The following is an 18,961-nucleotide window of genomic DNA, read 5'->3' as shown; positions in this document are numbered from 1 at the left end:
GGAGTTTTTACAGAGGTTTTGATTTAGCGATGGTTGGATTGAACAGCTGATGGAAGAATATGAAAGGAAGAATCGGGCAAGAATGAACCTAAAACATTAAAATACTTTGAGAGGAATGGAATTACAAGTTTATCCGAAAATTATTGATATCCAAAATCCAATGATTCACCTTGCACAAGGTTAATGTTATGTGACATTGAAGTTCAACAACTGCCAACAAAGGTCAGTAACAATTAACAACTAGTAACTAATAATGTTAGGAATAAAAATTACTCCAACATACAAAGAAATTAAATTTTGTGTAGTGAGAAAAATGTTGGCCATTGAAAACTGGAAATATAAATGAATATGATGTCAAGAGTTACGCAGGGAAGACATGAAATGATAAACCAAACAAGAGGATCTCACAGGTGCGGATCACTAGGAGCTACCTCAAGCAAAACGCCACACTACAGCTTCACATTAATCTAAATATTAAATAGATACAATTTGTTAGGGACAACAAATCATATCCTAAGAGAATAGGAACTTAATAACTATAGAAAAGAAAATCACAACTACGTAACAATAATAGTCTATTCTCCATTAATTCTAACACTCCCCCTAAATGGAGAAAGGGTTCTTAAACACACCTAATATGTCCCTAAACAACTCAAAATTTAGTCTTCCCAGAGGCTTAGTAAATATATCAGCCATATTATCACAAGAATTACAATATTCAACACAAATCTCTTTGGACTATACCTTTTCCCTAACAAAATGAAATTGAGTGTCTATGTGCTTAGTGTTTTTATGAAACACAAGATTGTAAGCCAGTTTCATGGAACATTGATTATCGCAATTGATAAATGTAGCTTCTCTCTGTTCTTCTCTAACATCTTGGAGAAGTCTGCGTAGCCAAACTGCCTCACATGCTGCTACACACATAGCTTGATATTCTACTTCTTCTTAGGATAAGGCTACAGTATGCTGCTTCTTGCTACACCAAGAGATGACCCCGAATCCAATGCTAAAGGCATAACCTGTAATTGATCTTCTATCATCTAAATTTCCTGCCCAATTAGAGTCTGTATAACCTGTCAAGCTAACATCAAATGAATCAGAATAAAAAATACCAAAGTCTGAAGTTCCTTGCAGATATCTTAGTACTCCTTTCGCTGCAAGCCAATGATTCTCATCAGGTTGAGTCATGAACTAACTCAAAACACTCACTGCATAAGCTAGATCTGGTCTCGTTGTAGTCAAATAGATAAGACTACCAACCAACTGTCTATACAATGTTGCATCTGCATATTTTGAACCATCATTCACTTGAAGTTTGCTATTCTGTTGTAAAGTCACAAATGCAGCCTTGCACTCATCCATTTAAATTTAGTCAACAAACTCTTAGCATACTTACCCTGGGACAAGAAAGTTTGGCTTGAATCACTCCAAACTTCTAGACCCAAAGAGTAATGCAATTTTCCAAGGTCCTTCATTTCAAATTTCTGTGATAACTGGTGCTTGATTTCTTTAATGAGATTGTTTGCACTTCCTGTCATGATCAAATCATCTACATATAAAGAAATCAACACTATCTTCCCCTCATCATTAAACACAATATACAAATTAGGATAATTTTTGATCCATTTATAACCATGCATAAGGAAAAATGAATCAATTTTGTCATACCAGGATCTAAGAGCTTGTTTTAAACCACTATAAAGCTTTCTTTAATCTACAGACTAACTACTCTTCTCCCTTCTTAACAAACCCCTCAGGCTGCATTAAGTGTACTTCTTCTTTTAAATAACGATATAAGAAAGTAGATTTAACATCTAATTGATGTATTTTCCAATGATGCTTAGTGGCTAAAGCAATAATCAATCTAATAGTAATTAATTTTGCAACAGGGGCAAATGTTTCCTCAAAGTCAATACCTTCTTTCTGGGAATACCCCTTTGCAACCAACCCTGATTTATATTTATCAATAGACCCATTTTCTTTAAATTTCAACTTAAATAACCATCTGAAACCTATGGGTTGTTTACCATGAGGAACCTTTACTAGATCCCATGTATTATTCTTAATAATAGATTCATATTCCTCCTTCATTGCTTCCTTCCATTCACAACTCTTAATAGCTTCATGAAGATCGGAAGGTTCTATAATGTTTAACATACCAGTCATGAGCACACAATCCCTATACCGAGCTGGTAACTATTTTGGCCTGCTAGATCTCCTGAGTGGTGGGGTGTCAACTATTCTGCTCTATTCTTCTCTTTGTGGACTGAACTCAATTTCCTCCTCTTTATTTTGTTGTTGTTGCTGTTGTTGTTGATGTTGTTGCTGATTGATCGCTATTTCAACATCGTCATCTGAAAGTAAGGGTACATGCCATTCTTCGTTATCTTGAACATGATTTCCATCATCAACGGGTTCATGGAATATTACGTCTCTACTAACAAACACGTTGTGAGTGGAAGGACCAAACAACTTATAAGCCTTATACTCATTGCAGTATCCAAAGAAAGTACATTTAATGGCCTTTTAATCTAACTTCTTCTTGTTTTCTTTGGGAACATGCACAAAAGCTTTACAACCAAATACTCTAAGATGACTAATTGCAGGCTTGAAGCCAAACAACGCTTCAAAATGTGTTTTATAATCAAGACTTTTAGTGGGACTCCTATTCTTCAAATACACTGCAATATTGATAGCTTCTGCCAAAAAACCATTAGTTAGATTCTTACCTTTCAACATACTGTGAGAAAACTCCACCAGTGTTCTGTTTTTCCTCTCAGCTATTCCATTTTGCTGAGGAATGTAAGGTGTTGTAAACTTCTGCTGTATCCCATGCTCTTTGCAGTATTTGATGAAATCCCCTTTCTTGAATTCTCTACCTTGATCTGATCGAAGAAACCTGATGAACATTCTTGTCTTCTTTTCAATCATGTTCCTAAACTGCTTGAAATACTCAAAGGCATGACTCTTCAGTCTAAGAAAATACACCCATGTGAATCTTGTACAATAATCAACAAATATTAGAAAATATTAGGTCCCACCTAATGATCTTGTCTGCATAGGCCCACATAAATCAGTGTGTACAAGTTCAAGTGTATCCCTCTGTTTCCTATCTTTAACAGCAGGAAATTCATCTCTATGCTATTTACCAAATGCACATGCTTCACAATCAATATGAAACTTTTTCAAAATAGGAAGAGCATTCACCATACCTTTGTTCTGCAATAGTAGAAGATCATTGAAATTGATGTGCCCAAGTCTCTGATGCCACAAGTTTTCAGCAGACTTATCCGATGACATCAATGCTTGTTGTGGTGTACTCTTCACATCCAGTTTGTAGAGTCCTCCTATACGAACACCTATAGAAATAGGCTTCATCTGGTCCAACAAGTCATTAATAATGCAATAAGATTTAAATAATTCTACCTTAAGATCCTGATCTGTAATATTTGAGATAGAAATAAGGTTCTTCTTAATACTAGGTACATACCACACATCAGATATATCCTTGATGTTTCCATCAAGCAAAGTGAAAAGGACATCTCCATGTCCCTTGATCTCATACCCTTTATCATCTCCAAGGTATACTTTTACTCCAGTGTTGCATTCTCTAAAATTTATGAACCATTCCTTTTTAATTGTCATATGTGACGAGGCTCCAGAATCTACAAACCAAATATCTGATTCATCCCCCTCAGTGGCTAGTGCAGTCTTAGCCATAAATAATCTGACATCTTGGTTTTAATCTGCATCAGCCACATTACTTGCATGTATTTTCTACTTGTACCTCTCCCCATCTACCTTTTTCTTATGGAAAAATTTAGCAATATGGCCTATCTTACCACAATAAAAACATTTAGGAGCAGAGTCATGTTTATGCGAGGTCATACCTTGTGGTGTCCTTTTTTGTGATACGTAGCCCTTCTTGTGATCAACCACTGCTTTCCCCTTCGGCTTGAACTTGGTCATTAATGCAAGATCTAGATTTTGAGGTTTGAGGGACAATTTCCTTTCTTCTTCTCGTAGCAAGATCCCGGTAAGCTCTTCAAATCCTGGAGGCTTTTCTCTTGCATTCAATCCCACTATAAACCTCTGATAATCATCCATCATGTCGTTCATGGTAATCATCACCAGATCACCATTCGACACATTCTCACCGATATCAATTAATTTATCTTTAACGTCCTTTATCTGGGATATGAATGAAGAAACTGACTCATTCTCCTCTAGCTTGATGGAGAGAATATTCTTCCTGAGGTACAAAGTTTGACTAGTGTTCTTGATCTCATACATTTCTTTGAGAATCATCCATATATCATTCGCTGTCTTGCACTCCTGAATGTGAGGGATGATGCAATCTTTGACTGATAACTTTAGGAGAACCTTTTCCTTCATCTCCCTTTTCTCCTAGTCTTGTATTGCTGTATTCGATCCACCAGTTGCAGTAGTCGGCTTGACCTCATCACCGGTGGCAATGCCATAGGCATTCTGTCCCTCAAGCAGAGTCTGGAGCTTAAACTTCCAATTAGTGTAATTGGAACCATCAAGCTTATTACTCTCATTGAGATAAGCTTCCGCAATTTGGTTATTCATCTTGAATGAATAAAAAACTTCACAAATTTATAAACAACTCCGATCTTCAAAAAATAATCTGGGAAATGCTAGATCCACAAAAAAAAGAACCAAGATCTCCCTTTTTTTTTTCAATTTCCCCACCTTTTTCAAATGAAGAACTCCTCCTATTCTTTAAATAAAGAATTAAAAGAACTGGGATTCTTTAAAGAGTTAAGAAAAAAAATCTTTAAATAAAAAACCCATATTCTTTCCTTAAAACCAATCGTCCCTTTTAATAACGAGCCTCTCCATATTTTTTAATTAAAGATTTAAAAGAGTTCAATTAAAAAAAAACTTTAATTATCTAAACGATAATTATTCAAACTTCTTGTTGCAAGGGGTCACCTCAACAGATATTAAAAAAACGATAGATTTTAATTCAATGCAGCAATGAACATTCAATTCTCACTCCCTCTCACCATATGGAAGAGGATCTCATGCTGCACCAAGGATGGCAATCTCCTGCATGCCTCGTGCGGCCTCCAATTTGATTTCTTTTCCACTGTTGTTGATCTCCTCATAGCCCGTAAACAAAGAACAAAATTCACCCTCCTCGGCCTCCTCTTCGCGACCTCCAGGCAAGTCCGGCCTCCTCGGCCTTCTCCTCATGGCCTTTGGGCAAGCCCTACCTCCTCTATGCTGGTTTTTTTTTGCTTGACAATCTTGCCTTCTGGAAATCGGCAGCAGATCTCAATCACAGTGGGACACTTCACACTCTTTCCTCCTCGTGGCCTGAATGCCTCCACCTCAGATGACAGAGCACCAAAAAAACAAACATGCAGTTTTTGTTCATCGAAACCGCAGCCTTTGGGCCTGATTCACTTCCCACCACAAGAGAAAAAAAACATGCAACTCTTTTTTTCTTCACCTCAAGGTCGTCACGTTTATCCACCAAGGATTCACGAAGTTCGACGCAGTTATACAACCCGGAGTCGGAACATTCTACCCACACTCGCACCGAGATGTGAGAATCACACATGTGAGGAGTGTCACAGTGGGATCGTCGTGCTTATGCACCTAAAACATGCGACGATTTCACCTTAGTTGTGCCCTTCACTCAGTGTACAGGATCGACAACCCTACAACTCTGATACCATGTCAAGAGTTGCACAAGGAAGACATGAAATGATAAACCAAAACAAGAGGAGCTCACAGGTGTGGATCACCAGGAGCTACCTCAAGAAAAACGCCACACCGCAACTTCACATTAATCTGAATATTAAATAGATACAATTTGTTAGGGACAACAAATCATATCTTAGGAGAATAGGAAGTGAATAATTATAGAAAGGAAAATCACAACTACATAACAATAATAGCCTATTCTCCATTAATTCTAACATATGAAATCCAGAAATATCGAATAAATTTATTATGTAGTAGCCACTGAATAATGGAGACTGTGGGTTGTCCCTCATTTTGCTCAATTTTGTTCTTTGGAATAAATTTTGATGAACTTCAACATTTAACGGCAATGAATTTCTTACAAAAGCAGTAAAGTACAATGTGTGAGGATAAAGTTATTATACTAATTATTTTATAATTTGTCCTCTGATTTTATATTTCATTTAAGTGGTTGTAGTTAAGAGTATCAGTAGAAGAGTCATCAGTAAAGTAATCTTATTACATAATTGTGGTTTAAGAGGTTGATTAACTGCATCACTTTAGTATTTTTGGAAATGGGTTTAGTATTTTTGCAAATGGGTTTTGTAGATTAAGGTTATTCTGAATTTGAGATTACTTTTGAAAATTGATTTAGTGGATTATCTTAGGCACTTTTGGTATCAGTTTCATAGACTAAGAGCTAGATTGTGAAAAATGAATTATTTATTAAAAATTTAACAAAAAACTTGTCAAAATGATATTATTTATCTAAATATTTAATAAAATTAGTAAATTTTAGTGTAATAATATTTTCTTATAAATGTAAAATTTAATAATTTTCTTTTATAATAAATTTTAAATTATATATTTAGAAAAATATAATTAATATTTTTTTAATATTTTTTTCTTTTAAATTTAAATATTTGAAAATATTTAATAAAATCTCTTTTTCAATGTACCTTAGCATCTCTATTTTTTTTAATGAGATTTAATTTACTAATAACTTTTTAAAGTGATGGTACTTTTTAAAATTTTATTAAAATTTACCAATTTTGATGTGATTTAATAAAATATAAAATTGTTTTTAATTTATATATTTAAAATAATGTAATAAAATCTCTTATAAATATTTTTAATTGATATATTTATCTCGTTTGCATTAGTTTATACCGGTTGTTAACTAATAAATGTTATAGTTTTTTTATTGGAATATGGAGATAGTAGTTTTTTCAAGTGAAATTATAAATTTTATTATTTAGAGTAAATTTTTGAATATATAAACTTATTTAATTTATTGAAAACATTGAAAATATAGATTTTTCAATTAAAAAGTGAAATAAAATCTCAAGTAACATTTAAAACAAAATTAACAAGAATGAATCCAAGAAGAGAACCAAAAACATAGATTAATGAGACTGCAATATTCCCAAAAGAACCAAAAGCATATATTAATGAGAGTATGATGTTCACATAAATTGTACCTCAAAAAAGGCTAATCTCACATACATCGTACCTAGAAAAATGCTAACCTGCATCTATCGTACTTTGAATATAAGGCGATAAGTATAAATTAGAAATTGCCTCTATTACCGAAGGAATAGAAGATTTGAGAATATCATCTTGAAAAACTAATTCATTAAATATAAAAAACTCTTATTTCTAATAGAATAAACATTATATAAAGATTAAATGGATTATTTTTCACATTGTTACTTTAACCCTTGGGGTCAATGCAAGCGAGGGGACAACTTTAAAGAGCTAGACAAAAATTTGGCTAGGCACAAATTGCCCAGAAAGGCTGCAGCCACTCTTGAGTTTTCAAACTATGATTACAGATCTCACCTACTTGCCCATGTCCAATGCTTCTCTTGTGGATGAAAAGAATGCTGCAACAAAAAGTAAGTGCGTTTGAATAAGTTAAAAATAATTTCCAAAGTAAAATGAGAAATTTGTTCCATAAATATCCTAGAGATTTAAGGGTATGATAGGCATAGAAAGATGAGGTATTACCCTATGTGTCTAGTGAATAAATAAATTTAAGATCGAGCATGCCCAAACACTGATCTCGTTCCTTACTTTAATGGCCAACTAAATGTATATCCATTATACTTAATGGAAATCATACCTAAATGGAAAATACAATAGACTAAGTTTGAAAAGAACTAACCAATATAACAAGCAATGGGCATTATGTCATTTATTTCCAATGGAGTGCTCCAGGAAGCACAATAGATATCGAAGTCCCATTTCAAAGTCCAAGAGTAGTGGGAGAGAACAATCCGTTGTGAACAATGTCAGTTTATGTATTTGTAATTTATATTTTTTCGGTAATAATTGCATTGTATTGTGATATGTTAAGTTTCTTTTATAAATTGATACAATATTTACATAGGATTATATTGTTCATTTAAAAAAGATTTGAGTTTGAAACCTTGGAGACCAAAGACTCCACTCACATGAGCATCTCCAATCAAGATGTCTCTCATGAAATGCATTTTGATGTGTTAGTAATTTTGCTTCCATTCCATTATAAAGCTGCTTTTTATTAATGCCAAATGATACGTTATAATTATTCCTTATTAACCAAATGTTTTGAAATATAAATAAAATTCAAATAACTACATATACAACAGAACAATCAACCTCAATTAAACCAAACCACCACCATCTTTGCAAATGAATATGAAAGGCTCACAACCTTGGAGCTAACCATTCTAATCATATAAATGTATATGGCAGCTAAAGGAGAAATGGTGCGACACAAGCTGTCAGGTGATTCATGAAAGGGAGTACATAGAGTTGCACTGAAATGATAAGTGTAAACTTTTTATATATCATCGGATTACAGAATCATATACTGGGTTTCATTTTTTTGGGAGGCACGAGGAAGCGTGACAAGATAATTTTGAATTTTCCAATTACAGAAATACGCATCAGTTAATACCATTGTTAATACCATTGTATAACAATAGCACTGTAGGACATATGTAGAAAGGTGTAAAATGATTTTACAAAAATTATAAAAGGGGGCAAATGAAACAAGCACCAGCATAAAACCTGTGACTGGTATAATTTTACCCACACAAACAAAGCGGTACCGACTAATCCAGATCTTCACCTCTAAAAACATGAGACAATTTTATTTAAGTCGGGATCATCAAATTGGTCAAATAAACTTTCAGAAATCCTCACACCATAGAAGATGATATTCTTGAACATTCTTCAACAAACTCAGTGTAATAGAAACCAGTCAATTTGAAAGCATTAATGCTATGGAACTGATTGGAAACCATGGATTTTAATATTTTTACAACGACATTTTTTCCATCTCCTAAGATCCAATTTACATTCGGATCTTTGACACAAAACAGTAAAGGACAAGGCAGTGGAATTGTAACCTTGACTTAATATTACAAAAAACATTGATTGGTTACTGCAGCTGAGGAGGTTGTGATCGTTTCAGTCTCTACACAACTTGCTTCGTTGATGCCTAATTGAAAGCGAATCCACAGTACACATGAAAACAATGTGCAGCATCCCAATTAAATCATCATGAGGACCTACATCCCATAGGCCTGCAAGTTAGGCCCGTCCTTGTCGAAGCAACATACATGCCCAAACAACAATGTTGAATTCATTACCATAGCTAGAAAATGAAGGATCAGGAGCTTTTTTATCAGAAAGTAACCCTAAAAGCATGTTGAATTCATTACCATAGCTAGAAAATGAAGGATCAGGAGCTTTTTTATCAGAAAGTAACCCTAAAAGCACAACTGCATAGCTATAAACATCTGCCTTATGTGAAACACTGCAAGTCATCGCATGCAACATAACCAAATTTGCCTGCTAGATCAGTTGTTGCATGAGTTTCAGAAGTTCCTAGAAGCCTAGGAAGGCCAAAGTCGAACAGATAGGCATTGAAATTGTTATCAAGAAGAATATTGGTAGGTTTGCTATCTCGATGCAACAGACGTGGAACACGATCCTCATGGAATAAGTAAGAGCTCAAGTAATGTATAAAGCAATTTTGTGAATAATGCCCCACTCAACTCTTCATTTTGATCTCTCTGGAAGGAATTTCAAGTTACCTCCAGGCAAATAATTGTATACCAAAAACATACTAACCTGCTCTTTCAGATCTTTTTTGTTTTGACCTCTATGCTCTCAATGGCATAGAGGTTATGACTGACAACCTCAACTTACTAACTCGATTTGAGAACGGTCGTTGGTGTAGGCCTAGATCTCACTGCGTCGTATCAAGAAACACGTCCAAACTTGAGAGTTCAAAGATTACAGGTGGTGATAATTGTGGGAGTTTGAGTTTACAAGTCATGAGATGCTTTGTATATGTTCGTACATGTTTCGTTGGCATCAAGAGATGTACTTGTAAACATTCTATATCGACCAGTATACGGTCTGTGCAATAATCCACGGTCTAATTGTCGGAAAAACACAGTCTAATCATGGTTCCCAAATTTGCTTATAGCAGTTTAAAAAAAACACTCATATCCAAAGGCAAAGACTGATCATGCGCCCAACCCATCTTCAGAAACCACTGTAATATCTCTATCAACTACTCCATCTCGGACTTGGTTAGTTTCGAAACTTGGGTGGACTAGCTCATATCTTAAACAAAATCGCAGGATCACCAAACCAAATACTTCTAATATTGACTTCTCCTTCCTTCGAAGTTGTGGCATTTTCGGAAATTTCTGAACTATTCGCAACTTCTGATATCTCTATCACACTTTTAGTCCTGGTTTTCCATAAGCTGAATTTTCCTCACAAATGAGCCAAGCTAAAGCTCATTTGACCCCTCTGAATTTTCCTCACAAATGAGCCAAGCTAAAGCTCATTCCAATTCCATTTCAATTCAATGGAGGATGACGAACATCAGAAGGTTTCATTGGCCGAATCTGCATAGCCAAAGCGCGCACAAGAACACCTTAGGTGTAAAGCACATAAGGCATTATTACTGCCTTGATAGAATTTTTCAATTCATAATGAGTTAATGAGAATAGAATATAAAATAAAAATTTAAACACAAAATATTTAGAGGGGATTGAACTAATAAATATACCATAGAATTTTCTATAGTACAACTCCCCTACCAGATCAACCTTTGAGAAGATTAATGTTCTTGAGATTACAATTTAATGACTATCAGAGGTGGTACGCAACCGAGCAACGACTAAGCTATAAAAAGAGGGAATCTTTACAAGAAAATTACAAGGTACTTAAAACTATAAAATAAAGAAAAAAGCAGTGAATTTTGTCCTTTGAGAGGAAATGCGGGACATAAAAATTTCCGAGATTGGAAAAATATTGAATATAAAATTTTCTATTGGGGTAGTAATTACAAAAAATACGATAATTAAACTATGTGAGGGAGTAAAATTAAATTGTATTAAAGAGATTGTGGTAATTGATATTATATTTGAAAATTTATAATTAATTAATATAATTTAGTTTTTATAATATTAAAATATTTTTAAATGCAATATTTATAGGAATAAAAGATATGTTATAGTTGTTTTTAACGAAAGGATTTGTATATCAATGTAAGTAATTATATGTTGTGGAATTAATCTTTAACAATTTTATATAGTCGAGATATATTTAAAATATGGAAAGTAATTTTAATTATAAAAATAATAATTAATAAATTAATATTAAATTGAAATTAGTATTAAATTTATGGATGTAAATTATTAATAATAATTAATTTATGAATGTAAATTACTCAATTTCCAACCATTATCTTTATTAAGATTACTACTATGTTAGCTTATGGGGCTTTCGATTGACGGTGAACAGGTGACCTGTTAAGGCACTCCTTGCGATAGGTCACCAGTTCAAATGCCCCGTGGGTACTTAGGTTAGTCTAATAGATTAAAAAAAAAGATTACTACTATGTTATTTTTTTATGTAAATGTAGGCATTGAATATATTAGCATGAAAATATTATTATCAATATAATTATTATTTATGTAAAATTGTAAATAACATATTGTACTTTTTTCTAAAATAGTATATCACATATTATTCTAATGCAAGGGTATTTTTTCTATATATATATATATATATATATATATATATATATATATATATATATATATTAATTAGTAAATTATGAAAGTCATTATATCTTCTGTTCCAATTGATGCAGCTTACAATGGTCTTAACATTATCAAGCAATTCTATAATAACACTAAAAAGTGTATATATAATGTATATCTAAACAAAAATATATTAAATTAATAAACTTTATTATTATCATATATCTGGAATCTACATAATAGTATCTAATATGTTTTTTAGCTTCATTTCATTTCGTTGATAATGGATTTGTGTAGTTTATATAAAAATAATGTGAAAAGTATATTTATTAAAAAATATTTAGAAAAATGGAAGTTTTAATGTATTAGCTACCTAAATGACTAGGGTTATAGCTCTAAACCTAAATCTAGTTGAAGTGAAAATAGCACACTTGAATTCTAGAAACTTTCCATTCTATAGAACATTGTTCTTATGCATAACATAAATAATTCATCTTATTGAAAGGAATTTGAACATATCTCTAAAAATATTCAAAAATTTAGGAACTCCTTAATCTATGAAAAAGATATCTTAAAATCACAAAAATATCATTTACTTGTACAAGGTGGGGTTCTAGGTCAATAATGTAAAATTGTCACAACTTGTGCTATTCTTCTCACGTTGGCTATTATAACCTGAATTATGAAATGGAACTACTTCTTTTAATCTCTCATCATTGGCTTGGTTTAAATCTGTGCACTCAATCTCAAGATGTCTAATTTGCCAAATCCATGACCATTTAGAAAAAAGACTAAAAAAGTGATAATTTTCAATTAATCATATTTCCATTTCTCAGACTCCCTTTTGGATATATTTTTTCTAGGTATTTTTTTAAAAGGAATATAGATATTGGGTTAGATATCCTAATTTTAAAAATTGACAAGTGTTGTTCACCTATTTTTACAATGAAAATAAACAACAAAAAAATTCTCTCTGTTTGTGTCCAAAATTTCTTTCACTTTGTGCTTAGAAAAGAGTTCTAACACCATTTGTAGTTTATCTAATACACAAAATTTAATTTGTTTTACATATAATTGTAGAACTAAAAAAATAAGTGAAAATAGAGATAAACCCTAAGAAATATCTCTTTGATAATACAAAGTATAAAACTATGTTCACATGCCTTTTCAAGGGGTAACCTCCAAGAAAAATGCTTCAAATACAATAACAAGTCTTGCTAAAATATTATAATAAAATTCCATATTAATATATTTAACATTTTGATTAGACTATTACAATTCTCACCAAAAATAACATGTCATTATTATAAAATATGAAATTTTGAATAAACATATAAAAATTCTATAAATAAAAACTATATATTTGGAAACCTTACATTTCCTCCTTTTTATCGTATTGAAATTTAATGTGAAAATACTTTGATTCTTTCTTTCAAATTAATACATTATTATTTTCCCATATTTGAATAGCCACTACATAACAAGAGGTCATCATTAAGTACCATCATTAGTTTACATCCATTAATAAATATTGAAAATTAACACTTTAACATAAATTTAATATTAATTTACTTATTATTTTTACTATTACTTTTATCATATTTATAATTATTAATTACTCTCCGCACTTTAAATATATCAACATGACAATATGTTTAAAACTTATGAAATATATATATATATATATATATATATATATATATATATATAAACTTGTTAAAAATTAATCGTGCAACCTGCATTTATATTGATATAAACTATTAAAATAAAAATAAAAATAATTTTATTGATATAAACTATTAAAATAAAAAATAAAAATAATATATTTTTTATTCAAAATATTATTTTATAATGTTTCTTAAAATATTAATATTCTAAAAACTAAATTGCATTAATTAATTAAATTTTGTGAAACAATAAAATAAATCCTAAATCGATAATATTATAATATTAATTATTAGCATCTCTTTAATAACCTCTAATTTCGTTCCCTCCATAGTTTAATAATCATTATGTCTTTTTCCCTTATATTAATATTATTTTAAAATACGCATATCCATATTTTGGCAGTCCAACAACTTTTTATATCGTGCATTTCCTCTCAAACAACGAAATTCCCTTTTTCTTTCTTTATTTTAAGGTTTTCAATCGAAATTCCCAATCTTTTTTTTATATTCCACCGTCACTAAGTCAACATGAGTGGAGAAACTTCATCCGACAAGAAAGAAGCTCGGCAGGAATAATGGCTTGCGTTCCAAATTTCTACGTTGACGTTACTCCGGAAATGCCATCGCCTTATCATCCAAGTACATCCAAATTTCTACGTTGACGTTACACCGGAAATCCCATCACCTTATCATCAAAGTACAATGTATGCACCTTAGCTTTTCTGATATGAGTGACCCTTTTCTGAGATTTCTTAAAATTGTATTTCAAAATTGGAATGATTTATGTATTTTCAAAGAACTAAATATATGTATATATTATAAAATTCATTTCAAATAATTAAAATTCATAATTTCACTCACAAATTCACACTCTAACTAAAATTATAGTACTAAATTCGAATAAAAAAAGTACCTTAATAATAATTAATTAAATTAATTCTTAAATTAATATTACAAGAGAGGTAATATTTTCCTCATTCAGTGTAGTTGGTTGGTAAATATGTTCCTCATTCATTGTAGTTCGTCGGTGAATATTGAGTAAATTATTTACTTATTGTTTTACAACTTGTTTTTCTTTTTTGGATAAAAATAAGATAATATCTAATAAATAAGATAATTTTTTTAATCAAATAAACATTTAAACAATTATTAACTTGCGATATGGCACTTAATATTTTACAATTTTAAACAAATATCAACTTACGATAAGGTACTTAATATTTTAAAATTTTAATGCAACAAAATATTTGAAACTCACATTAATCTTCCTGTTAAAATACTTCATAAAATTTGTCTAGTTTTAATTATCACGGGGAAGACATTAAATCCCTCTATTTTATCTAAATAAAAATGCTCTAAACCTTTTTTTTGAAGTAAATAACTTACATCACTGAAATCCAAAGTACCATATAAATTCAAATAAAGAGATTTTATTTAATTTGAACTATTAGATTCCTTTAAAGTAAATCTATTTAAATATACAGATTTAAAAAACCTTATTAAAAAAAATATTCTCCACAAACGTTATTACATTAAAATTTATAAATATTATTACATTAAATTTATAAAAATTGATAAACTTTCAAATAAACAACATTATTTTCAATATGCCATTAATTCATTATACCCATAAGTGTTAGCCTGAGTTCACTAAATCAATTGTGAAAAGTGCAGCATTAATTACTTGTCTCCATTTTAACAAGTCTACGAAACCAACTTTTATAAATGAAAAAAAATTTACAACAAAATTTCTTCAAATATTTTTGCAAAAGTTTACCATTACATTAAACGTTGTACTAATTTAATAAACTTTCAAATTGACTGCATCAATTCTCAGAAGTGTTAACTTTAATCCTTTCTTTGTGTTCTGTACTGTTATCGTGAACTTCCTCCATTCAATGATAACCAGGCACTATAAAACTATTAAATGGCTGCATATTGCTTTGATCAGAAGATATATCTTCAAACTCAATCATCTCCTCGGCTAATGAGAATACCGTCCTCTGTGATGGAATCATTCACAAGTACGTCGCAGGGTGACTTGGAGAAATTCTTATTTTCTGAAACCTTACATAATTTGAAACCTTCATCTGAACTACGATATTTGCAACCATTTGGACGTGCCATTTCAGCTTGTTTCATCGCCGTTGTTATTTTGAGGGGAGGGTTTTTGAACACATGATTTTGTAGGAGAGAAGGAGATTTTGATCTCATCTTCCGATTTTGAGTCCTTGAATTGGGTTGAGATTCGTTCATTGACCGCAGCTTCTTGCGTAGATGGGTGTTCCAGTAGTTCTTGATTTCATTGTCTGTTCGACCAGGCAGTCGTCCTGCTATCAGCGACCACCTGCAGGCAAGCAAACACATATAAAGACACTTGTGTTGTACTTATTGCATGAATCTCTCACTCTGCTACTAATAATTCGAAACTTTGGAGACCCCGACAGAAGGAATCAATAACTAGTGGTGAGTACATAGATGATGTTCAATCATTGTGGACATACCGATTGCCTAGAAGACGGTGCATCCGAATAATGAGTTCCTCCTCATCGTGGGAAATGTTTCCACGTTTAATGCCGGGACGAAGATAGTTCAGCCACCGCATTCTACAACTCTTTGCACACCTCATAAGACCTGTAAAACCAATTTTTTTCAATATTTATTATGGTTTACATGCCTTAACCCTAATGAGAACTTATAGAGTAAGACATTCACTTAGATTCGCTAGAGAAATAATAAGAGATATAGTCAAATTTACCTGCTTTTTTAGGGAGATTTCTCCATCCACCATCGCCGTGAATTCGAATGTAATCAGACAGAATCATATCCTCCTTCTTGGTCCAGGCCCCGCGGTTGAACCCTTGATCTGAGCAGCAAGGAGATCTACCCATTCTGGATATTCGTTTACTGTAACTCCACCGCTGACGATCTCCCCTGCTGGGAACAAACAGATATGGCACTGGCCCCTTGGCTTGAGTATATTTTGAAACAATTAGATTCCCCTGCTCAATTGTTTGGAAAATAATTATCATGTGACCAATATAATTTATGATTTCGAAGGGCACATCTGTCACAGAAAATGAATACCGAGATTATGAGGAAACGACAAATGGGCACAGTAGAAATTTAAGGGGGTCGGATCACCGGGAGAGCAATTTTCTTTTCTAAATCATTACAGCTATTCATAAATAGACTTGACACTAATGGAAGATGATGTGTTATTACCTCGAGGACACCAGCTACCATTACACAACAAATGTTCTACGAAGTTGAAGATGGATAGCCTGAGGACTTTCCAGAACCGCCGAAATGCGGGCCACTCATTTCTTTTGAGAGTCATTGGACCACGTTGAAGATATCATTAAGGGTTAAAAGTCTTTATAACAATTACTTAATATAACTTAAATATTCTAGTTAGGTGAATGGAATGTGAGAATGTAATAAAAATTAAATATTTTACTATTACTGAATGCAATCTCAAAATGATTATTAGAAAAAGGGTTTTTTTTTTTTTTTAAATGATTAATGAAAAAGTAAGATTTTTTTGAGGTTGAAATTCAGTATAAGTTAAAACATTTTAGTCAATGGAATGCTGGCATAGCTTCGTGATAATAATCACTTTTTTTCGCTTTTTGGAAAAAATTCAATTAACTATTATACTTTTATTATTATTATTAAATTATAAAAAATATATAAATTTTTAACTATAAATTAATTATTATATATATATATATATATACCATCTATTTAATAACATTTGCATATTCTATATGTTATGTAATAGTTTTGTTGTGTTTCAAGTATGTATTTAACATGTGAAATTTGTTATACAAAAAAGAATTTTATCATTTATGGGAAGGATAAAATAATATCATGTTTTCCTAATAAGTTGATTATTATATTTGAATTTATAAATTGGGATGGTAGGAAAATGTTTGTTGTTAATTATATATTAGTTAAAATATTAATTGAATTTTTTATTTTTAAAGTTTAAAGTATTTTATTGGTGTGCACATTATATTTTTCATAACATTTTTTCAAAATTATAATAGTCTTACTCTCACTAGATTTGTTCACATGTATGCGAGATAACAAAGTTTCTACATAAAACAAAAGTAATTTCGATACATTAAACATCATATAGATAAAGGTCTAGAAAAACAACCATAAGCAATCCGAAGTAGGTAATCATCTCAGAAATAAAAAAATGTCATAGCAGTCAGGCCTCCTAGGTTGGTACCAAGGGTGTTGTAAGCTTGACTTCACATTGGATGTGCTTCTCCATATGATTCAAGCAAGCTTCCATCTTGTCAAGGTTATCCTGCATTTTTCATCAGTTTTGATTGATGTCATTAAGGAATGAAATCATATCATTTCTATTATCATACTTTTATTTTAAGATTCACCTCAATAGAGTCTTCAGGTGTCGGTGAAGAGTACTAACGCGCAAATAATGGTTTCTCCTACCCTTGGTACCCCCAAGGTCAAGGAGCTAGTGAGAAACTTCATCCATAAGTTCAGTATTAAAGAAGGTCTATTTATCTTGACAGACATGCATTTCTAACCTCTAAGTTTATCCATGTGTGCCTGGTGAGGGTTAATATTATAAGCTCTATTATTAATATATCAAACCTATGATTATTGTTATAAACCCTCTTATTAAAAAACCTAATATTATAAACCCGAATATTATAATTGTAATTGTAATTATTATAATTATAATAATTATTGTTATAATTATAATTATTATATTTATATTATAATTCTATGTGATTTTGCATTAGAATTAGATCCACAGTAGTTATTTTTGTGTCAACTTTTCAAGTCTAACAAGACTCATCATGAGAAAAAAATCCAATCTTTGTAACAATGTGATGTTGGACCATCGTTGAATATGGTTCTAACCCATGGTTGACCATCATTGACCATGTTTTACCATGGCTAACTATAATTTACCATCATTGACTATGGTTGACCATCCTTGACCATGGATGACCATGGTCAATGATCACCATTGACCATGGTCAACGATCATCATTGACCATGGTTGACCATGGTTGACCATGCTGACCATGGTTTACTATCGACGAATTAACCCAAGGGATTAATACTAAAATCCCAAGGGATTATGAACACAAGGGAATAATATTAAACCCAAGGGATTAATATTATAAACCCATGGTATATAAACCCTAAGATAAATCTTATAAACCCGAAAATAAATATGGTTGACCATGGTAGATTTTCATATTGATACAATCCTTATTACAATGCAACGTAGGGCCATGCTTGACCATGATTGATTTTCATATTGATGGAATCTTTGTCACAAAGCAGCACTAACCCTAGTTGACCATGGTTGATTTCCATAATTAGACAATCTTTGCCAAAATGTGGCGTTGAACCATGGTTGACCACATTTGAAACATGGTTGACTATGGTAAACCGTGATTTACCATGGTTCACCATGATAAACCATGGTTGTAAACCCTAGGATTAATATTATAAACTCTA

The 18,961-nt window shown here is 31.7% G+C and overlaps 1 protein-coding gene across 1 annotated transcript; it reads right to left on the bottom strand.

The window, feature by feature from the left end:
* Positions 1-15,387: 15,387 nt before the first annotated feature.
* Positions 15,388-16,380, bottom strand: LOC149264834 (transcription factor MYB123-like). The gene is made up of 3 exons (XM_089390476.1): positions 16,206-16,380; positions 15,952-16,081; positions 15,388-15,794 (listed from the first exon to the last, which is right to left on the bottom strand). The coding sequence occupies exons 1-3, from the start codon at positions 16,336-16,338 to the stop codon at positions 15,416-15,418; spliced, it is 642 nt and encodes a 213-aa protein (XP_089246602.1). The 5' UTR covers positions 16,339-16,380; the 3' UTR covers positions 15,388-15,415.
* Positions 16,381-18,961: the final 2,581 nt, after the last annotated feature.

This window comes from Pinus tabuliformis, chromosome 6, assembly GCF_031772625.1.
Source record: "Pinus tabuliformis cultivar Carrire ecotype Pingquan chromosome 6, CPIR1, whole genome shotgun sequence".
Lineage (NCBI taxonomy): Eukaryota > Viridiplantae > Streptophyta > Pinopsida > Pinales > Pinaceae > Pinus > Pinus tabuliformis.
This window is presented reverse-complemented; position numbering and strand designations above follow the sequence as displayed.